The sequence below is a fragment of the Sciurus vulgaris genome (genome assembly GCF_902686455.1).
Source record: "Sciurus vulgaris genome assembly, chromosome: 10".
Lineage (NCBI taxonomy): Eukaryota > Metazoa > Chordata > Mammalia > Rodentia > Sciuridae > Sciurus > Sciurus vulgaris.
This window is the reverse complement of record NC_136470.1, coordinates 142430253-142452979: the sequence shown is the minus strand read 5'-3', so window position 1 is coordinate 142452979 and position 22727 is coordinate 142430253. Positions and strand designations below refer to the sequence as shown.

Genomic DNA, 22727 nt, shown 5'->3' with positions numbered 1-22727 from the left:
TTCACTGCCATTCTTACCCTGCTTTTGCCTCTCTTCCCACTAAGAACTGGAAGAAAAAAAAAGCCGGCTCCTCTCTTTCTCATCCTGCTTTGAAATAATAATTCTGACCAGAGCTTTAATGGAAATCTCCTACAGGACCGCTGGAGAAGAATCTGTTCCTCTCCTACCAAAGTGTGGGCGCAGGAGGGAAATGCCCTCTCTTGTTGCTCTGGAGGCTCTCCTGTTTCCTCCGTTTGGAAAGGTAATAGAGGATGTGATAGCTGGGGCTGGGGCACCCATGTTGTGACCATAGGCAACAAACCTGTGGCTGAAAAGTGAGCACAGGGACTGGGGCCTCAGTCGGTAGAGTGCTTGCCTTGTAAGCACAAGGCCCTGGGTTCGATCCCCAGCACCCAAAAAAAAAAAAAAAAAGTGAGCACAAAGGAGCTGATCCAGTGACTGCAGTCAATAAGCGGCCCAGCTGACATTGGGCCCCCTCTCTGGACTTGGAGGGTAGACAGTAGAAATGCACGTTGCTGGGCCATTGCTGGGCTGCTATAGTGTCTTGTAGCCAGAAGCCTTCTAATGTTGCCGCCACACCTTCCATTCATATTTTGGCGTCCTGGGTCAATCACAGCATGGGCCTCCCCGCGGGGATGCGCTTTCCCAGAACTCTCTTCCCTCTGGCTTAACAGGCGCACAGGTACGAGACAAGGAGTCCTGTCCCTCGTGCCTCTTGGTGGTGACTTCTGACCAGCACCCAGTGGAGGCGGAGAGGAACAGACAGCGGGCACCTTTCTCTGCTTTGGCAGGAAGGGTCCTGCTGGGAGTGGGGAGCCCTGCCCTGTTTTGCAGGGGGGTCAGGGTTCTATGCCATCTGGGTGGGGCTGTTCTACGTGCTCATTCAGAGCAAGAGGAAGCCGACTTCCAGACTGTCTTCTGGGGGCCGTCAGAGCAGGCCTGGCCAGGGGCTTGTGCCCGGATTTGTTCCCACACCTGTCTGACCCTCCTAGACTTGCCAGACCTGGTGTGGCATTTGCTGGGCAGGGGAGAATGCTCTGGAAGCTGGGCCCCCTTGTGCTTCTTCCTGGGAGGTTCCCAGCCCACGTCCAGCCTCTGGGGACAGCTTTGGCATTGGCCCTCGAGGATAGTGTGCTGGGGACGGTTCCCCTGCAGCTGTGGTGTGTGCCATGCTGCCTCCTGAGGGAGTTGTCCTCATGCAGGCTCTGCCAGCCCCCAGGGCCGGGGAGCCGACTCGGGTGGTGCCAGGGCATGGAGCCCCCTGGCCGTGCTCAGCCCTAGAGGAGGAGGAACGCGTAGCTACTGGTTTCCATTTTCCATGTTTTAGGGAGACTTTATTATGTGTATGCATGGGTCTGTCATTCAGCAGAGGACACCGAGCACCTGCCAGGCCCCGTGCAGCCTGGTCTCAGGAGGACAGGACCCCAGTCTCTCATCTCCTGCTGGGTACCTGGCCCCAGGGCCTCAGCTTCAGGAGTGGATGTGAGGGCAGCTGGGAGCAGGAGGGTTCCGAGCTTCTGTCCAGGTGGTTTCCACAGGGTGCTCTGTCCCTCTCCCCTGGACGCCCATGACTGCACATGTGAGTGGCTTGCTGGCCATCGGCCGGGTCAGTGGGAGGCGGGAGGCGGTGGGAGGGAGGATGGCTGTGCGGAGGAACGCAGCTGTGCAGGTGCCCGTGGAGAGAAGCTCAGGAAGGGACCCCAGGGGACCCGTCGGTGAGCCGGCCCAGGAGGCCATTTGGGGTTGGCCTGAGGACCGGGAGCAGAGTTAATTTGGGGTATGAGCAGAGCATGGTGCGGGGCGTGGGGCTTGGGAGGGAAGGAGGGCCTCGTTGGGCCTCTGTGGCCGCGTGAGGGCTTGGGTTTTGTGACCTAGTGGGCACCATTCACGGGGGTTAAGTGAGTGGGCTCTAAGGGGACAAAGGGTGGCAGCCGAGGAGATGGGGGCTCTGGGGGTCACCAGGCAGGGCTGACCTGCCAGTGGTTGCTCGCCTTCAGGCCTGGGGGCAAGCGGCTCATTTCTGGGGTCTGCTGTTGCAATGAACACCTGGGTGGCCTGCAGGAAGCACTCCTCAGTCCTGAGGTCGAAGTCCAGGTGCGGAGGCCGCCCCCTGGGAGGCGGGACCTTCCTTTCCTCTTCCCTCTCTGGTGGCTTCGCGGTCCCCGCCTCCTCTGACCTCTGGCCACATCAGCATGGCCTTCTGCTCTGGTGTCTGCTGTCCTTGGGCTTCTCTTGAGAGGACAGCCGCTGCTGGGCTTAGGGACCACCTAGATGATCCAGGATGATCCCACCCGAATTATGTCCACCAGGACCCTCTTCAAGATAAGGTCAAGTTCACAGCTTCGGGGTTTTTGTTTTTATTTGTTTGTTGGCCTACAGGACTGGAGGCTTGGGAAGGATGCAGAGGGGAGGGTTTGGGGGGAATTATCTGGACGGAACTGCGAGCTGAGAGAGGGGCGCATCCATAGCTGAGGAAGTGGTTCCCACACCTGCCCTGAGACCCCTTTTTAGTCCCAAGCATGGAGCATCTGTGTGAGCTCCTGTTTATGCCACTTGCAGTTCTCAATATTCAGTGCGTTAGAAACAAAAACAAATTTTAGAAATACATATTAATCCATTTAAAAATAACAAATCAATTTCATGTTAAAATTGTTTTTTATAAAAACTAATTTTTCTAAAACCCAAAAAATTAGTGAAAACCGAGTGGCATTGTTTTATATTCTGGCAAAGCTTTAAAAATTATAAGCATATATTGTACAAAATAATGGGTTTCATTGTGACGTTTTGGTACTTGTATATAACATGCCACCCCTACCCTCCCCATCCCTGTCCCCTTCCTGAATAACCCCCTCTACTGTACTTTTTAATTTTTTTGTACTGGGGATTGAACCCAGGGGCACTCAGCACATCCCCAGCCCCTTCCTTCTCTTATTTTGAGACAGGGTCTTGTGAAGTTGCTTAGGGCCTCCTGCTTTAGTCCCTGACCCCAGCCACTCCAGATTCCACCCACGAGAGGAAATGTGTAGTTGTCTTTCTGAGTCAGGCTTATTTTGTTTAACGCGATGACCTCCAGTTCCATCCATTTTCCTGCACATGACAGCATTTTGTTTTTCTTTCTGGCTGAGTAGTACTCCTGTGTCAGTGTACCACGCTTTCTGCTGTTGGGCGACCAGGCTGATCCGCCGTGGGGAGGCCGGATGACCCAGGTGCCTGGGAGGCTCTCGGGCCGAGCTTGGGAGCGGGCAGCTGGTGAGCGTGTGGCGGTGGGTTTTAAACGTATTTCTTAGTTGTCAGTGGACTTTTACTTATTTACACCCGGTGCCTTGTGCGCTGGGCAAGGCTCCGCCTCCGAGCCAGGCCTGGCCCCTCTGCGCTGTCCCATCGTGGCCGCACTCCCGTGTGCCCCCGTCCTGCTCAGGGCCCGGCTGACTGGGGCGAGGGGGCCACCAGTGCTCCTCCTGACGGCAGCCTTGCGTGCTCGTGGCCTCTGTGCTTCGGGAGGCGTCTTCTTGGCTCCGGCCCCTTTGTCCGTTCGTTGACTGGCCACTGGTTCTCTGTGTCACGCCTTGTGTTCTCTGTGTGCTCTGGGCCTTAGTCCTCTAACCCTCACCCCGACCCTCTCCACAGCTCCCGTCTTCACTGTGTCCTTGGCTCTGCAGAAGCCTGTTAATTCTGTGTGATTCCGTCTGTCAGTTCTTGCCATGGTTTTCAGAGTCCTGTTTGGGAAGTTCTGCCTGTACCAACACCTAGCAGCGCTTCCTCTGTTCTCCTCCTGTGGCTTCAGGTCCCTGGTCTAGGTTGAGGTCTTGGATCCATTTGTGCTGATCTTCACACAGGGAGAGAGGCAGGGTGAGAGGCAGGGCGAGGCTCGGACCTCCGCAGGAGGCTGCCCGGTGTGAGGAGGCTGCCTGTCCTCCAGTGCACATTCTTAGGCTCCAAAGGGAAGCAGATGGCTGTAGATGCGTGGGCTTATTCCTGGGTGTGTCCTCTTCCTTGCAAATCTACTTGATGTCTGGCTTTCTGGGTCTGGCTCCGTATTCAGTCTGTTGTGATATTTGTTCTGGTTGGAGAACATGAAGAGAAATGGACCTCAGATGAGTTAAGACCCCGAGAACTCAGAGGTCTTGGACTTGGAAGCCCTGGCTTAGCCGTCGGGTCGGTGGGTGGATAGTGCTTTCCAGACCAAGTTGCCCAGGGAAGCGGGGAATCTAATTTCTCCCAGGGGTGGGAAGGTGCAAGGGGAGGAGTTGGCGAGTGTCTCTGAGTGCTTTCAGTTGGAGAAGCCTCTGTAGCTTCGAGATGCACCTGTATCAGTGGAAGCTCAGACTCTGTGGGTCGAAGTGATTGTAGGTGACAGGAGCCGGCTGACTCTGAGGAATGGACTTCCAGGGCTGGACGTGGGGACACTGAGGAAGAGCGGCCCCTGGGGACAGTTACCGCTGGGCAGCTCTGGCCGCTTTTCCTTCTCATCCTTCTGTCTGTGGTGCTGCTTGTCTCCTCAGGACGTTTGCACGTGTGGTCCCTGCTGCAGGTGCTCCTTCACTCCTCAGCCCCCCACGGGTCGGTTTTTGCTTTGTTGTTTTTGTTGCTGGCCTTCAACCCCCTGAGCCAGGGTAAGTTCCACAAGGAAGGGGCCATGTCTCATTGATCCCCATTGGTGATCAGAGGCTCGGGAAGTTGGGTGTGGGGAGGGGTCGGTGGTGGTTGTTGGCAGCAGTTACCAGCACATGGTCGTTAGAGACCCCCATGTTGGGACCTGGCCCTGGGTGTGGGCCAGGCCTGTGAGACTGGGTCCCTCCTGCTGAGAACCGTGGGTGGAGAGAGGGCAGCTAAGTGCTGAACAGGCCTGTGGGGGGCACTGTGGAGGGCATGTCCTCAGTCTGGAGAGAGGGGCTGGGTTTTACTGGAAAGGCCCAGAGTTCAGGGAAGTGGGCGTGGAGGGGACCTTGAGCTGGAAAGGGCCCCGGCTTTTGGGACAGTTGAAGGGATTGGAACTTCAGGGAGCCCGGGGTCAGTGGGCCAGGCTGAACTGACCCGGGGGCGGGGATCGGACCCCAGGGCCTGGAGGGCTTCCGCCATGTTCCAGAGCCCCTCCTTGGAGAAGGCCGGGGAGGCTGGACTTCTCTGCAGCTCCCAGTACCTGTAGTCCTGCGGGCATGTCCAGAGTCCTTGGATGCACCAAGACTGCCAGCAGGAACTGCCCAGCCTCCACCCCATCCACCTGCCCAGCTCGCCCACGCCCTGCCTCGCTGCCCGTCAGTTTGCGGAGTTCGCTGCTCACCTCTCCCAGCCACTGCATTCCTGGGTCAGTCTCTGATCTCGCTGGATCGGGACCCTCGGGGCCCTGGCAGGATGGCGGGCTGTGCCTGTGACGGGTCTGCCACGCGCCTGGGTTTCTTGGGGTGCCAGGTGACGGTGGTGCGGAGCATCGTCCAGGACTGTCCGCGGCAGCGCTAAGTAGGTCACCTTTACCGAGTCCTGTGGGGAGGCGATGTTGGCATCGCGTGGGCTTGTTAGTTCATTTCTAGTGAACTCTACTCGGTGCTCAGTCAGAAGGTGGTGTCACCTTCTGGGGTCAGAGTTGTTCTCCTCGTGGGTCAGTTTCCAAGATTCTCTGTGAGCTGCAGCCACCGTTTACCCCTCTGCCGCTCCTGGGAGATCTGCTCCAGGTCACTTGTGAGTCTGCTGTCTCCCTGGTGCATTTTTATCGGTTCGGTTTGGTCCTTGCGGATGCCTCCTGTGTTCGGGGTACTCTGGGGGCGTCGATGAGAACAGAAACAGGCTCCCTGGCCTCCGGTGGTGCTCTCAGCGTAGCGGTGGTGGAGGGCTGGTCATTGTAAAACTGGTCCCAGTCTGTTGCAGGCTGGTGTGAGCGCAGTACTGGATGGCTGGGGGCAGGCAGGGCCACGTCTCCTTGCCTGGAGGTCTTCACACCCTGGGGCCCGGCTCTTCCTGGGGACCCGTAGCGGTTTTGACTCACATTCTGAACAGCACCGCTGCGAGTTCAGGTCTGGCTCACCGACCCGCGTTAAACAGTGTTGAAAAGGGCCAGAACGTTAGTTCTGATCACCTGTTTTAGATGGAGGACGAGGCTGCGTTCAGCGCAGTGTCTGAGGTGCCTTGTGCCCTGGCAACACTTGTCACTGTGGGGCTCTTCGAGTGCTGTGTCTGTCTGGGTTTCCTCGGGGGCGGGTGCCATTACCGTTGCTGTTTGCAGATGGAGAAACGGAGGCACAGGAAGCCCTGCACTCATGCCAGGTGTCCGTCCGTGCTGGTGTTGGGGCTGGACTTCGCAGCGAGTGCCAGGCTCCTTCCTATGTGGCAGGGCTGCAGATGGTGCAGGAGCCCAGAAGCAGGCCTGGGGTGACGCCGCAGGTGTCCCTGGAGGGTGCGGGGAGGCTGGGGTGCCTGGGTGGAGCAGGCGCTGGTGCCCACGCGGACTCTGCAGCTGCATTTATCTATTGCGCTAGCTCAGGCCTGCTGACTCCAGCGTGGGGGAGTGGAGTCCAGGAGGCTGCGCGGGAGGCGGCTTCAGTCACCAAGGCCTGAAGTGGAAAGCCCCACCGATCGGGCCTTTAAATAGGACCAGGGAAGAATCGGCAGTGGTGACAGATTTTCCAAGAAGCATAAGAAGAAAGTCGGGTGGAAGAGGGCCAGGCTCTGGGGCACCGCTGGGCGCAGATGGCGCGTCCTGTGCTTGAGGACCTGAGGGACGCATTGCTGTGCCCAGCTTTAGGGACGTGCAGGCGTTTAGGTCATCACGGGGTTGCAGAGTGGGGAGGGCTGGTCAGACCCCACCTTCCCTCACCCCCGTGGCTGGCATCAGCCCCTTCACCTGACAGTCTTTGTGCCAGAAGGGCCTCTGTGGCCTTGGCCACCTGCTTGTCCACACTGAGACTCTCCCCTTGGCAGCCTGTCATGGGCCTCTTTGTGGGCCGCTTTGGTGGCTGTTAACGGCCAGAATCGCCAGGATGGTTTCTGAGCCCAGTGCAAGAGGGGCAGGGGCAGCAAGAGGCCTCCTGGAAATGAGAAGGCTGGAGGCCCAGAGGTGCCGGGAGGGAGGCTGTCAGACAGGTGGTCCTGGGGCCTGCGAGGCGATGTGTCTTCTTGACTCAAATATAGGAGTCGCCTGTGTCTCTGAGCAACGGAGCTGGAACGGTGAAGGGAACCTCTGCCAGCAGCGGCCTGGAGGAATTGTCCCTCGCCGTCCATCGCAGCTTCCTTGGGTGGGTGTGTCCTAGAGGCCCCTGAGAAGGGTGGATAGAAGGGGCCAGGCTGCGGTGAGCAGAAGCCAGCTCGCCGGACAGTCAGCTTGGCGGGCAGAAACCAGGGCTTGTGCTCCTTCTCTGCCTCGGTTCCACTGGCCCTGCACGCTGGCACGAGGTGCTGGGTGGGAACCTGACGGCAGGTGAACTGACCTGGGTAAGACGGCAGGGAGGGTGCTGGGCCGCGGGGCGCCGCCAGGAGTGTTTTGGGCAGCATGAGCTTGCAGAGACCTAAGCGCCCCCTGTGCTTCGCGACTGCAAACCTGGGTGCCCCGATGGGATTTGAATAAGAATTGATGATGCAGTGGTTCAGGTGGAGTGGAACAGGGTGAGACCCACCGCGAACAGGGCCAGGTGGATGGAACAGGGTGAGACCCACCGCGAACAGGGCCAGGTGGAGTGGAACAGGATGAGACCCACTGAGAACAGGGTCAGGTGGCAGTGGAAGAGGGTGAGACCCACCGCGAACAGGGCCAGGTGGAGTGGAACAGGGTGAGACCCACCGCGAACAGGGCCAGGTGGATGGAACAGGGTGAGACCCACTGCAAACAGGGTCAGGTGGCAGTGGAACAGGGTGAGACCCACTGAGAACAGGGCCAGGTGGATGGAACAGGGTGAGACCCACTGAGAACAGGGCCAGGTGGATGGAACAGGGTGAGACCCACTGCAAACAGGGTCAGGTGGCAGTGGAACAGGGTGAGACCCACTGAGAACAGGGCCAGGTGGATGGAACAGGGTGAGACCCACTGAGAACAGGGTCAGGTGGAGTGGAACAGGGTGAGACCCACTGAGAACAGGGTCAGGTGGCAGTGGAACAGGGTGAGACCCACTGAGAACAGGCTCTCCCGGGGGAAGTGGCCCGGCCAGGCCGCCTCCAGGTGGGGTGCAGGACACCGCTGCTCCGGCCGTGCCAGGGCCTGGGGGCCTCTGCTTGCCGCCCCGCAGGTTCTGTGTGCCCAGCCGCGTTTTGGAGCCGGGCCATCCCCTCGTTGGCATGAGGCCGGCGGCTGGGCTCCACCTCAGCAGGGCCCGGGCTCTGGGCTGGTCGTCAGGAACACCGGGCTCTTCTGAGACCCTCTGCCCTGAAAGCACTCGGACCCTTGGGGCCTGGCTCTGGTGGCTTCCTGACCACCCCGCACTGTGCCCCTCAGCTCCGGGGTCCCCCTCTGCAGGGCGCGGCTGCTGAGCAGGGACCCACGTGCTGCCTTGGTGCCATGGTTCCTCTTACTTTTCCATTTTGGCCGCTGTTGTGTCGAGCCTGCGCCCCCTGGGTTTGCAGGGGTCCCCACGGTTGGAGTGTGACGCTGTGGTGTGGTTGGTGTGGCCCGAGTACCATCGCGGGTCGTTGGCGGAGGTGAGGGGCTCTCTCAGGCGGGGCGGGACGTGTGGCCTGTAGGGGCCCTGCCTCTGCTCGAGGAGCCGGCCTCAGTGCTCTCTGCAGCAGACGTCTTGGCTGCAGTGAAGAGTCCCTCCACCTTGCTGTGCCCTTGAGAGACTCCTCCCCTGCCCTGGAGACCAGGCCCTGTCCCTTGGAGCCGGCGGGGTGCGGCTGTGGCCTTGCTTCTCCCCACTCTGCAGAGCCCAGTGGAGGCAGACCTGGGGAACTAAAAAGACAGGCAGAGAGGAGGCAGAAGGAAGGAGGGAACGCGTGAGATGGCCTTCTAAGAGACCTATCATCTAGGGACTTTCCTGCCCACCTGCTGCTCCCACTCTGAAGACCCGGTTGACCTGAGGACCCTGAGGGGGACCAGACACCAGGGCCTGCCTTGGGTAAGCAGACGGACATCGTCCTGGACGCCTGCCCATACCCACCCCTCACCAGCTGTCCTTTATAGAAGAGCCAGCGACCTGGAAGGGGGTCTCACCCTCGAGGAGGCGTGTGCTCCTTGACGTGTGCTGTGCCTCTGCCTGTCGCCTGCAGAGAACCCTCACTGTGCCAGGGGTGCCACCGCTCCTGAGTGCAGCTCCCCTCCTCCACGGGACTCCTCAGACCCTTCCTTGGAGTCACGTCTCCTGTGACACAGCGATGGACCCTGGGCCGCCGCCAGGTGGCCTGGATCCTGATGTTGGGGGCGGCGGCGTTGCCCTGAGGGAAGGAGCAAAGTATCCCTTGTCCTGCATGTCTGGTTGGCTTCCTAGGGCACTGAGCCCAGGCACCCAGGACGGGATGGGCGGAATGGTGGGGTGTTGCGCACACAGGCGTGGAGCCTCGAAGTCGGAAACCAGCATGTCAGCAGGCCCTGGTCCCTCCTCCAGGTCTGGTGGCCCAGTCATGGCTTGTGGCTGCTTAGCTGCAGTCTCAGCCAGTCGCCATGCTGCTGTCTTCCTCTGCCTCAGTCCCTCCTCCCACAAGGGTGTCAGCCATGCTAGACGGGATGCACCCTAGCTGTGCCTGACCCCATCCTGGCCCTCTCACATCTGCAGATTCCCTTCCTCCGGGGTTAGGACTCGGACGTATCTTTCTGGGACTCAGTTCTACCCATGAGCCCCTCAGGCTCTCTGCATGCCCTGGGCTGGTCTGCACTGGATGTTGGTTTCTGGAGCCGAGTTGGGAGGCTGCGCCCTGCTTTCTCAGAAGCTTCTAGTTGTCTGCTGCAGACCTGTGCAGATTGGTGAATTTGTCCCCTCGTGTAAAGCCTGTACTGTTGCTGTGGTGAAGACCACGTCCTTCCTGCCACCCGCAGGACCCTGGTAGCTCCTCCTTCCTTCCAGGCTCATCCTGGACAGTAGTCTTTTCTTTGATTTTTTTCAAAAGCCCAGTGGACTTATGGAAGTCCTCTGTCTTCTTGCCAGGCATTCATCAGCAAGGACTGTTTCCCTTGCTGGCAGTGGCCCTTTTCCTGTTACGACCTCCCCTCTGTCTCTGACAGCTTCTTGAAGATTGCTTTATCTGACATTGGTGTAGCTCCTTCAGGCTCTCGGGTTTGCTGTTTGGATGGTAGCTATCTTTCCAATCCTTTGCTGCCAATTTATTTATTTATTTTTTGTACCAGGGATTGAACTCTGGGGCACTTTACCACGGAGTCACATCCCCAGTCCTTTTTGTGTTTTCTTTACAGACAGGGTCTCGCTAAGTTGCTTTGGGCTTTGCTAAGTTGCTGAGGCTCACTTTGAACTTGTAATCCTCCTGTCTCAGCCTCCCGAGTAGCTGGGATTACAGGGTCCACCATGCCTGGCAATCCCTTGCCTTTTAGTTGGAATCTCAGTCCATGACATTTAGTCAGCATTTAATATCATGCTTGTTATGGTTGGAATTGGTACCATTTTACTCTTTGTTTTCTGGTGTCCTTTTCTGCTTTCGTTGGGTTATTATGCTCTATACTTTTAATTTGCCTATTGAGAATTTTGTTGTACTACTTTTTTTAATGGCTGCTCTAGGGATCACAGCAGCACCCCAAACTCTCCAGTCTCCTTAGAGTTAATTTTTCGTCTCTCGTGCCGAGTGCTGAGCTTTGCCATCACAAGACTCCAGGCCGGCCAGAGCCGGCCCAGGGCCTTTCCCGGGGCAGCAGTGTGACCTCCCAGAGAGCACACGTGTGGCGCCTGCCCCAGAGCCGCAGCTCTCCTGCCTGCTGCGGGTCGCCCGCACTGGGCACAGGCTGTATTTAATTACCTGTTGGCTGAAGGGGGCTGGGGGCGGGAGAGCTGAGGTTAGAAAAGTGCAAAGATTTCATGGTACTGCCCCAGGAGTGGGAACTGCGTAAGGCAAGGCTCGGGTGGAAAAGACAGGTGTGTGCAGGGGCATGTAACAAGTCGACTAAGTGGAGTTCAAGTGTAAAAGTAGCCGCCTTTACAGGGCACTTGATGGGTCGGGCTCGGTGCTAAACTGCATCTTCTGTCTTACGCAACCTCAGCTGGTGAGCTATTCTTGTCTCCTTTTGCAGGGTGCAGAGAGGTCAGTTACTGTGGCCCCAGGGCTGGGTGAGGGCCGCAGTCAACTCGGCTCCTCTCTACCCGTTGTGTTTGCAAGGTCCGAGTGCTGAGCTTGGGTGCTGGAGGCTTCGAGTGCCAGGCCTGGCTTCCTCCTCTGATTTGGGACCAGGGTGAGGTGGAGGAGAGTTCAGAGCGGTTGCTTCGGGCTGGAGCATTGTGCCGCCTGCGCTTTAGCTCCGTCCAGGGAGCGTGGGAAGCCGCCTGAGGCTTTGGGAAGCAGCTCTGCACCGTACCCGGAGGCCGGCTGCACGGAGTAGCTGCCGCTCTGCTGTGTGGGTGGCCACAGCTGGAGAGCCACCATGCTTCTTCAGGAGGAGTAAGCGTCAGGCACGTGCTGAGGGGTGCAGGGCCGGGTGGGTCGTGATGGGAGTGGGGATGGAGGGTCTTCCCTTACCTCCTGCACCTGCTGTTACCCAGGGGCCGTTAGATGCATCTGGGAGGGGCATCCTCATAACCCCGTTCTTCCAAAGGGGGTCTGAGACAGCAGACGGGACGGGCAGGGGAGGAGAGCGGGGGCGGGAGTGCACCCCACGTGCCTGCGCCACCTCGGAGCGAGCCCCACTCTTAGGTGTAACTGTGACGTACTGATGAGAACATTGAATGTCCACCTGCTAAGGCGATTCTCTCAGATCGGAACTCACCAATTAGAAGAATAAAAAATTAAGCCAGGTTCTAGTGTCTTTGGGGCTGAAAGAAGGCTTTTTTGAGGGGAGGTGGACGAGGTTAGGATGAGTAATTATAAAACTGTTTATGAGAAACTTTGGGTGTGATGGCGTTGACCCCGCCTGCCTGGCCAGCGCGTGGAGGGGCGTCTCTCCACTTCTGTGTCATCGCGTCGCTGGCGGACACTTCCGTCAAAATCACCGAGTATTCCTCAGCTTGCTGGACAACTAGGTGGCTGAGAAAACGGGGTGTCTGCGCGTGTCCTTGCTCAGGTGGCGCGCGGAGAGGTGAAGAACGTGTGCCTTTTGTGCTCCTCTCAGATGGCCATCGGAAATGCTGCCTCTCGGAACCGTTTGTTTCTTGCGTGAGAAAGAGCTTATGCGGTTTCCAAACGGGCATCAAGACGTTTTCACTCTCCTAATGAAACACACCATTAAAATCAAGATTGCTCTGAAAGCGATCCAGAACACAAGCTCATTCTCGGACCTTCAGGGTCAACGCAGGAGGTTTCTGAAGGCGTGTGGAGGTCGCGCAGTGCCAGGCTCTGGTTTTCCTGTCACCGTAGGTCGTGGAGACGCAGAGTGGACGCTGGCATCCTGTAGTAATGTGGACTGTTTTCTGGGCTCTGTTTCTGTTTCTGCCTGGGTGTTGGGCATCTGTCTCCCAGGATCGTCCTGAGACTGGTATTCCAGCTGCACTCACTGCGAGGGGGTGAGGCTCCTGCCTCCCCACGGTCAGGATGCTTTGGACTCAAGTCAGTCGTGCGTCTTTCCCCGGCTGTGAGCAGCTCACTGTTGGGTGGTGCCACCCTGGGCCACAGGGGAGGTCGGGGTCCTGTTTCAGCTCCTTGTTTCTTTGCTGAGAAAATATTTGGCCTTACACACACGTACGACTTTTATTCCCCCAGATGCTGTTGATGAAAAATCCATTTAAGACCGTCTCTGATTTCATGGTCGCCTCCTACACAATGGTTATAGAATGGTCTGCTCTTCTGTTCTGCATGTTGTACAATGAGGAAGACCTCAGCCTTTGTTAAGGGTCCTTTTCCTGGAAGAGCTTCCGCACTCTGGTCTGGTGCCCTGTGTGCACACCTAGCCCTAGATTCTCACTGACCGCTGTGTGCACCAGGTCCCTGGCTGTCTCACCTTTGCAGATGTGCAAAGGAGCAGCTGGTGGTTCTGTTCTAAGAACCGTCCACAAGGCATAACAGCAAGGTCAAGACTGTAAGGAAAGGCATTATAGGAATTTTGGTGGTTGTTACTCTTTTATTTTGAAAAATCTTTGAAGAAGTTCAAGGCTAGAGCAAGAGGAAGCTATTTGTGTCCCTTACAGATTCTGGCTTGGGGGTTTTAGAGGCAGGCTGTTCTGAAATCTGGACTCTGTCTCTTCTATTTTTGCCTAATTAGACTTGGCAAAGGCCTGCAGAGTAGTGTCATAGAAGTTTGTTGCTTGAATTCATGTAACACAGGTCGCCTTTTGTTCTTAGTCTCTCTCTTTTTTGGGGGTTGTTGATGGACCTTCATTTTATTTATTTTTATGTGGTGCTGAGGTTGGAACCCAGTGCCTCACACCTGCAAGGCAAGAGCTCCAGCACGGAGCCCCAGCCCAGCCCTGTTGTGAGTCTCTTAAAACTACCTAACGACATCAGGTATCCGTGTCTTCTTAGCCACTTCCCCAAACTGGAGTCCACAGCTGCCTCAGGATAGAGACAGCGGTCTTCCTTTAGAGGGGTCTGTTGGTGCATTATGGAAGTCTGAGAAGCATTGTTTAGACAACAGGAGTAAACTCTGGAATTTGAATCTTGAGTCATTGTTTGGATTTTTGCCATCAGTATTCCGTCTTGGCAGAAATGTTAAGGAATAGGCCATCAGGGTGCAAATCCTTCGGGAGGTAAATACAGCAAGCAGTTAACTGAGCCAGGGTCTGTTCGGAGTAAAATTACGAGAGGACACAGGTGGGACTAACTTCATCCTGAAAGCTTCACACTGGCCTCTTGACGAAGCCGGGACATGGTTTTAGTGAAAACAGGCTGTTTCTCCGTCACGGTTTCTGGTAATACGTGGTGGAAAATGAAAGGCAAAGGCCCGTGCATTTCTCCTCCTCCGCTCCGTGACCCTGTTCAGGCCCTCTTTTCCAGGCTGCGCGACCGCAGAAAGCGTCCTTAGTGTGTTTGGTTATGGAAGTTGGCTGGAATCTTTGTGGCTTAAAAATGTGCACCACGTGGTTGTGCCCTCGATTTTCAAATCACGAATCTGAAGGCGCAGAGCAGCCTGAGATGTCCTCTGATGGGGGCAGCTCACCTGGGTGGGCCACCATCTCCTCGACCTTACGTCCCCATCATGGGGTCTTCTAGACCTGCCACAGTGGCGGAGCACATGCAGTGCGGCCAGCTGGGGTGCACTCCTTGGCCTCCGCTGTCGGCCAAGGCCACTGCGCGGCTGGCCGGATGTGCCGGTGGTGACCTGCGTCTGGACTGCAGAGCCTCTTCTAGTGCACGCCGGCCCAGGTAGGTGGGGCGAGGCGTGTTCTCGGTTCTGTGCTCGGCTCCAGACCGGTGCTGTCGCCATTTCCTGGCTCTGGAATGGGGGAGCAGGTCGCTCTGTGTCCTCTGACTTCTCCCTCGTTCTCTCTGGTCTCTCTGGTTCCCCGACCCGGGTAATCTGTGTAGGCAAGGAGGGCCTATTTTTTATTTTATTTTATTTACTTATTTATTTATTTTTTAACTTATTTTTATTGTAAACAAATGGGGTACATGTTGTTTCTGATTGTACGTGGAGTAACGTCACACCATATGCATGATCATACATTTACATAGGGTAATGGTGTTTGATTCATTCTGTTATTTTTTCCTTCCCCCTCACCCCTCCCACCCCTCTTTTCCCTCTATACAGTCCCTCCTTCCAAGGAGGGCCTATTTTTTATTTTAATTTTTTAAAGGCTGGGCTATTTTTGATGCGATGTGACCTTGGAAGTTCTCCTGTGGCCACCAGTAGGAGATCTTTTCGAGGAGCGTAGGAGTTGTGGCTCTGTATTTTTAGACCACATTTTCATGTGGCGTTTGTTCTTTGGTGGCTTGGTGGCACGGAAATCTGTCTTGCTGGTCTAGCTTTTAGAAAGAGTACTTCAGGTGGGGCTGGCTCTGCCCAGCGTCTGCACGGGCTCAGTGAGCCGCCCTTTGCACATCTGTGAAACGGGCACAAGGGGCCATGCCTGGCGTCTCCCTCGGAGCTGGAGGATCCAGTGAGCCCAAATGTTTTCAAAAGCTTTGCTGAGCTCCGGGCCTCCCTCCAGGTGGGCCATGGGGTTGGGCACGCTGGTCAGTGCGTTCCGGGACCTTCATTTCTGCCTTCTCCTCGTCGCTGGGTGGTGGCAAGCTGGGCCCACCGTTTCGGCCCCGCACGGGGCGGCCAGGGAGGAGTCAGGCTGCGGGGTCTCGCGATCTCACTGTGGAGTGCGGGAGGGGTGCTGCTTGTTTCCTCCGTGTGATTCACAGTCAAAGCCTCGCAGGCTCGGGGCCAGCAGAGGCAGAGGAGGAGCCGGGGCCTGCCCTGCAGCAGTGCTGCTCTCCTCCACCTCTGTGCCCTGTGGCCGCCTGTCCCGCCCCTTCCTCATCGGTGCCTTCTCTGTCCCGCAGGATGAGCTCACAGCGGTGAACGTGAAGCAGGGCTTCAGCAACCAGCCGGCCTTCACGGGGGACGAGCACGGCTCTGCCCGGAACCTGGTGATCAACCCCTCAAAGGTGAGGCCGCCTCTCCCCAGAGCCTCCCACGGGGAGGGGCCACCCTTCGGGACCTTGCTGGCTTGGTGCTTCCGAGCCAGAGCCACGTCCAGGCGCCCTCCCTCCCGTGGTGGCAGGGCCCTGCACTGCCGTGGGTCACCATGCAGAGCCTGGAACCCACCTCCCCATCCTCCCGCCTCTTCTGAAGGCTTTCCCCACGCCATCCATCCGAGACTGGCCTGAGAGGCCGCTCCTTCCAGTCCTGGCGGTGCTGCAGATCTGTTTGGGTTGGTGAGGAGACTGCGCTGCATCCTGTCAGGAGGCCGCTGCTGCCAGTTTACCCTGTCTGGTCACTTGGTGAAGGGCCTGGGTCACCCTCCTGCCTGATGAAGTGGCAGTCTCTCCTCTCAGGAATGGAGGTCTCCACTGGCAGCTCCCTCCCCTCTTCCCTCCCTTCCCCTCTCCCCCTCCTCTCCCCTCCCCTTCCTCCCTCCTTCCAGGGATTGAGCCGGGTGCTGTGCCCAGTACACCCCCAGCCCCAACACGGTGGTGCTTTGAGACCATGTGAATATCCCATGGTGACTTCTGGTAAAACCGCACCTGGCGCTTTTAGCATCCTGGGTGATCCCTGTGGAGTGACTGGCAGTGCGGCTCAGGATTCAGCCGCCTTCTTTGTAAAGAGCCTCCTCTGCGTCCCGCTGTTTCACTGTCACCTTGGTTCTCTGCCCACCCGTGGGCTGCTTTGCAGTTTCACTGTTTTGAACTCGGTGTGCTGGGACTCACCACCTTCCTCTTGGGCCGCTCAGACGGCCCTGGTTTGGCCTTCGGGGCCCTTTACTGGGACCGGCCGTTCTGTGGCTCCTCCTCCCTTCGAGGACAGCAGCCTGGTCCCTTTCTGGTCCAGCACTGCAGTGGCCTCGCTCCCCGCCCTTCGTGGGCAGAGAGGGCAGAGAAGTTTTCTTTCTGCCTGTCGTTCCTACCCACCTGTCTTGCCACCTCCACAGGGTCTTTCCTTATCTTTTCCTATTCCATCTTCATCTTCTCCCCCAGTGAGAACCCCGGCTGTCTGCAGTAGCAACATATGTATTTGTTTGCTCTATGTATACATGAAGTATAAACTATACCCAAACTATGCCACTCCAGCAAGTTACTATGTAAAATTTACCATTTTTTAAATAATACTTTTTGTCCTTAGACTAACTTTCATTAAAAATATATGGTCACGCTGGGTATGGTGGCCCCTGCCTATAATCCCAAAGTTTGGGAGGCTGAGGCAGGAGGATTGCAAGTTTGAGGCCAGCCTCAGCCATTCAGCCACACCCTGTCTCAAAATAAAAAAATGAAAAGGGCTGGGGATGTGGCTCAGTGGTTAAGTTCCCAGTACCTTGAATATACCCACGCACGCACACACGCACATGCACACACGCACATGCACGCACGCACGTGCACACACACACACACAGTGCATATATACAGATAGAATGTTGTTTTCAAAAGTTTCTTGAATTCAATATCTTTTTATGAGATGTTATCAGTTAGATATATAAATAGAATTGTTTCTGTATTCTTTAGGGATTGATTCTTTTTCATAAAAAAGTCCCTTGAGTTATTTTTATTGCTTGGATATTAAAATACTTTCACTGTTATAAAATTAAAAGCAGATATACAAAAAAATTAAAAATGTATCTAGGTAACTTTCTATACTTTCTTTCCTTTCTTCAGAGATATGCATGTTAAAAGTCTGTGTACCGTCCTGGATTTCTCTTTGTCAGGTCCACGAGTGTCCGTGCGCACATGGATAAGTGGCAGTCTGCTCTCCACTGAACGTCATTTAAGAGACGTGAAAGAAGACGGATGCATTTTCCGCACAGTCCACTGACCGAGCACGTTGCCTTTGCCTTTCCAGCCTTTGTCCCGTGTGTGCCCTTCCGTGTGTGCTGTGTGTGGTTCGCAGCTTCTGGGCAGCTGTGTGTGACGCTTGCATTTACTTTTTGAGTGTGCGTGGTCGCGCAGCCTCACCCCGTCAGTCTCTGGAGCGTTTTCAGGTTCCTCGGCTGCTCTGCTTCTCGACAGCCAGGCCTGTCTGTTAGCTCTTTGTTTTGCCGTGCTGGGTGTCAAACCCCGGCCTTGCACGTGCTGCTGGCTGCTCTGTCACTGAGCTCCGTCCCCAGCCCTGAACGATCTACTTTTAAAAGCTGGCTCCCTGCCCTTGCCTGAAGGATTGGCAGTGATAATTCACGGAGGATGGCACTCCTCACTTGTGTGCCGCAGTTGACTGACACCCGTATGCCCAGTGACGAGCCTGTGGCCCATTTCTTCTGGCTGATTATGAAGAGGCTGTAGTCACACCTGAGCATGTGGCTTTTGTTCTGTAGGGTCGGTTCCCAGAAGCACATCCCGGGTCAGAGGGAGCATTCTCACTTGTGTGACGAAACCCCTGAGTGTGGGTGCGGAGACCAGAGCAGCTGGTTTCCTTGCAGCCGCTGGGGCCCCATCGAGGTGCAGGTCTGCTTCTCCCGCGGCCTCCCCCGAGCTGCCTCTGGCCGCCCTCCCGTGGTGCTTGCTGTGTGCTGCTCCCTGCTCTGTCTTCCTCCCACGAGGAGATGTCATGTTGGCCAAGGCTTTACTGGGTGACCTTATTAACCTTGGTTACCCCTTGTGTGCCCCTCCCTTAAATAAGTGACCCTGGGGGACACGGTGTAGTTCATGACAGAGTGTGCATGCTTTCTGCCTCCTGATGCGAGCTGCTAAGTTGTCCTCTGTGCTCGGTGTCAAGTTCTATGTCAATATAAATAATCAAACACAAAAGTAACACCCATTGCGACTTCTGCTACCACTTCTCCTGTGTGGTTTGTGCAAGGACTCAGGTCTTCTGAGAGGAATTTGATTTCAGAAATATGAACTATGTGAAGGATAGCATGACTTCTGAACTTTCCCCCATATTCTTTCAAATGCATTATTTTCCATATATCTTTGGGTGGATGGAAGCAAGTGTTGACTTTGACTTTCACCTTGTTGGAAGGAGTATAAATTGGGGTGACCCTTGGGAGAGCAGTTTGGCCATACTTCACAGTGCAGAATCATCCAGTCTGAACCCTGGCAGTTCACCCTGAATCTGTACCTGCATATGAAATAACAAGCACCGAAGGCCATCTACACTAAGCAGGATTCACAGTAGCTCAGTTTTGGAGCAGGTGCTCCGAATGTCCATTAACAGCTTGACTAAGTGAATGGTGAACAATCCGTGAAGAACGGATTGTGTGTCTCTAAAGAGTGAATGGAGGAGCTCTCCATACCGACAGGGAAGGCTCGCACTGCGTGTGCATAATGAGCCAGACGCAGAAGAAAGACAGAAATAGTGTCTGCCCATGTGTAGTCACTTAAAGCAGCTTTGGAACCACACGTAGGCTTACCAAGTTGATCACTTGGAAGTAGGTGCAGGGATTTGGGAGTGAAGCTTTTCTAATATGCTCCCTGGTTTCTGGATAATGTCAGCAGGTTGCCGTTACAGTGAAATTGCGTGTTGTGGTTGTGCTTTGGGCTTTTTAGAGCTCTGATGTGCCTCATCTTCCCTCTTGCTTAGTTGGGAACTTTGACTTTGTGGTATGAATTTCTCTACAAAGTTGTTAGCAGGAATTAAGAGCATTTACCATGTTCTTTTGCTCAGTTAAGTACATAGAAGAGGGTTTAATTTAAAAATTGGATTGCTTAGACTCCTTTTTCAACTTTATTACCTTTATTGGGATTAAAATGCGCATTGTAAATGTAAAACACTCTGTAGTGGTAGGTGTTTGGAGCCCTTGATGCAAAGACCAAATATCAATTGGGAAAGTTAAAATTATAAGCAGTCGGCTGCTGTTGGTGTCTTGTTTACGAACAGCTGGATCTGTTGTAGTTTTGCCCTTAATGTGTTCAGTGGAAGTTCTGCAAACTGGCTTGAAACAGGACAAGCAGGAGAAGTTGTTTTAAGAAGAGCTCAGATTTATTTTTCTACTCATTCTAGTTTTTACCACCAACTCACCAAAACATTTTTATCCTCCATCAGTCACAAGATTGTGGAATGCCGGCTCACATTCAGAACATGTTGTGCCAGCATTTCATGCTGGTAGATGGACTTGGCCAGTGGCCGACAGCTGTGTCCCCAGCGATGGACTTCTTACTGCCTCACGAGTGTTTCTGAGGCGGTGATGCTTGTTTTGCTTCACCAGGGTGGAGATTTTATCTTCCTCGTAGTTGCCACTGTTTGCTAACTTTATTGGGGACATTCATTAGAAACTGTTAACTGTATCATATTATTTCAAAATTCTCAGGGGGCAAAACATGACGTTTGTATAGGACTCCTGGAAATTCCAGTGGCTTTCTGTGACTCACCTGATTGTCACATGCGGCTCTGTTCCCTGCCCACCCTTCTCTTCCTTTCTGTCCCTTTCGACACCTTACAGTCTGGATCAGAAGACAGTGACCCATAGTCTGCAGACGCTGCCTTTGCCACGTCCAGGGCAGGTGGCGCTGGCTTTCCCTTGAGGATTCCTGCTCATCAAACTGACAGCCACTCAAAAATGCTAAATGCCTCATTTAATCAGATCTTTTGAAATTTTGTGTTTAAGTAAATTAAGTTTATTTCAGCTGTTTTTTTTTTTTTTTTTAAAGCATCAAGTATAAGTAGAATTTCCTTTTTAAAAATATGTGCTGTTAATATGAAGCCAGAAAAGGAAAGATGACCGCGCCACGCCGGGCTGGCTCCCTGGTTGGCAGCACCTCTCGGGGAGCCCCCTCCGGCCTGCAAGGCACAGGAGTGGAGGTCGCGGCCAGCGCGGAGAGCAGAGCCGCCTCCTGGAACCCACACAGGTGTCGCTGATCTTGCCAGCCGTCTCTGAAGGCTCCTCATTTTGCTGTGGACGTCTTGTTAATTGTGGAATGAAGGAGCTCTGTGGGCTTTTGAATTAGAGCTTATGGAACTCACAACTCTTGGCTCTAAGGATGTAAATTAATATTTTATTTTCTGATGGACTAATGAAGATTTTCAATTACAATAAATATGTAGAATGTAGATGCTTGCTCTATGTCCTTACACTCTCTATTTTCTTTTGTCTTCTTCTTTCTACAGATTGGAGCTTATTTTAGCAGCATATTAGCTGAGAAACTAAAGCTTAACACTTTCCAGGATACCGGAAAGAAGAAGCCCCAAGTTAATGCTAAAGATAATTATTGGCTGGTTACTGCTCGATCTCAGAGTGCAATTCATAGTTGGTTCTCTGACTTAGCAGGAAATAAACCACTTGCTATTTTGGCAAAAAAGGTATTAAGTATTTCTTACCTCATTATAATTGACTATGGTCTTGTAAAGATGAAGCTTTTCGAGATGGTGCTCAGTGTATATTTCTGTGCCCCCGTCCCCTCTCGAGCTGAGTCCTGGGCCTGGTGCCTGGCCTGTGGCACGCTGCCTCCATGCTGTCCTGCCTTTCTAGAGGATGCGGTGTCGGGACGTGTGTAACCTACACGGTCCACACAGCAAGCAGTTTATAGGGACTTGAGGTAGACAAGATTTTTAAACCAAGAACAGGCAATGAGGCTTCACCTTTTTTCCATTATATTTTTAGTTTTCTTGGGTCAAAATGTTCGGGATTCAGTAAAAAGATCCTTGCTTTGAGGTTATTTCCTCATCTTTAAAAATACCTATGCAAATGCTTCTAGCCAAGTTTCCTTCCTACCCAGTGAGAGAATGATTATGATTCTGTGTGTGCTTGTTTTTTGAAAAAGTTTTTGAACAAAACGGGCAGATTTATTCATAGCTTCCAGTGTTTTTTTATGGGTGGGGAGACGGAGGGGAGGCTCTTTAAAATCTTTGCCTTTGATCATTTTCAAGTGGGAAATCGATGCACAGATTCCGTAATCTCATAGTCCAAATAATACAGAACGTCCTTTGCAGTGTAGAACAGAAGTGAGAAATCTCCGTGTCTGGATCGGACTTCTTGCACAGACAGCTTTGGAACAGTCCGTTGGTCTTCTGCGCTCCCCTGAAGCCCCTTGGCTTTGGCCACTCTCTTCCGTCCGCAGTGCACGGGGCCCCGGGGGGAGCTCCTGTGCACTTGTGAACCTTCCTGAGCAGCTCTTCGAGAGCGTGTGCGTCTTGGCTGCTGAGCCAGCAGCAGTTCTCTGTGGCCTGTGGAAGATGGGGACGCTGCAGAAGGCCTCCTCGGGGTCCGCTGGGTGGTGGCCGCCAGCTCTCTTCCTCTGTGCAGCCAGCCTGACCTGCTTAGGTTTTCCCTGTTCCACGTCTGTGGAGTGCAGGTCTCAGACGCTTCCCCAGAGCCGGTACTGAGGGGGCGTTGCTGCCCTTGCTTTCGGGGCGTAGGGGCTGCTGGTCCTTCAGGAGGGACAGTTCAGGTGCAGCGTGGACGTCACTGTTCTGTCTCTGTTAGGAGCTGCCTCTGGCCAAGTCAGGTGTTCCTCAGGTGAGCCCTGACGCTCCTTCTTTGAAAACGTGCGTGTTTTCTTTATGAAATCATCAGACCTTCCTTGAAGCATGTCTGCTTCCTGGGCCTCTCGGGCGTCCTTCCCGTTTTCAGCATTGATTCTTCCGAGGTGGTGAGGGCGCTCTGAGCTGGCTGCGGGATGCGTTCCCTGCGTGTTCTTCCCAGTGGAAAGTCCAGGTGCCTCCAGCGTTCTGGCTGTTTACCTTTGCCATGGCTTAAGGCCCCAAACGTGATTTACCTGCCTGGATCCTGGGTTACCTTATCCAGGTTCGGATGGTTTCCTGTAGCGTGGTCACGTCTCTGGCTGGGTTTCCTGTTACTCTGAAAGCGCAGCCGCCTTGCAGTGCTGAGCCACAGAGACGTCTCCAGAGGACTTCCCTCTCCATCATGGTTGCCGCTCGAGCTGGGAAGGGAATTCCAGCAGCTGGGACATTCTTCCAGCCCTGGAACAGCGCCCTGCTTCTCCCTCTGTCTCTCCTCTGCTCCATCAGGGGACCCAGATGCCTGTGGTTTGTGGGTCCCCTTTGCTGCCACCCCACTTAGCCACCAGAAGATGCTGTGGTGGCGTGTCCAGGCGTGAGGGGGCCGGAGGGTCCATGCCAGATGTCTCGATTTTCCCACCATCTGGATGAAGCTCCAGTTCAGTTTAAGGACCACACTGCAGTCCAGGGG

The 22727-nt window shown here is 54.8% G+C and overlaps 1 protein-coding gene across 16 annotated transcripts in view; it reads left to right on the top strand.

The window, feature by feature from the left end:
- The window catches only part of MED12L (mediator complex subunit 12L), a 250273-nt gene that overhangs the window by 9450 nt on the left and 218096 nt on the right, over positions 1-22727 (top strand). For 11 of the 16 annotated variants that reach the window (XM_079100927.1, XM_079100930.1, XM_079100926.1 and 8 more), the window contains 3 exons: positions 15496-15600; positions 20687-20878; positions 22002-22034. In XM_079100927.1, the coding sequence (XP_078957053.1) occupies positions 15496-15600; positions 20687-20878; positions 22002-22034 (330 nt within the window). The remainder of the gene's footprint in view (positions 1-15495; positions 15601-20686; positions 20879-22001; positions 22035-22727) is intronic. The other 5 variants (XM_079100928.1, XM_079100931.1, XM_079100921.1 and 2 more) reach the window with 2 other exon arrangements.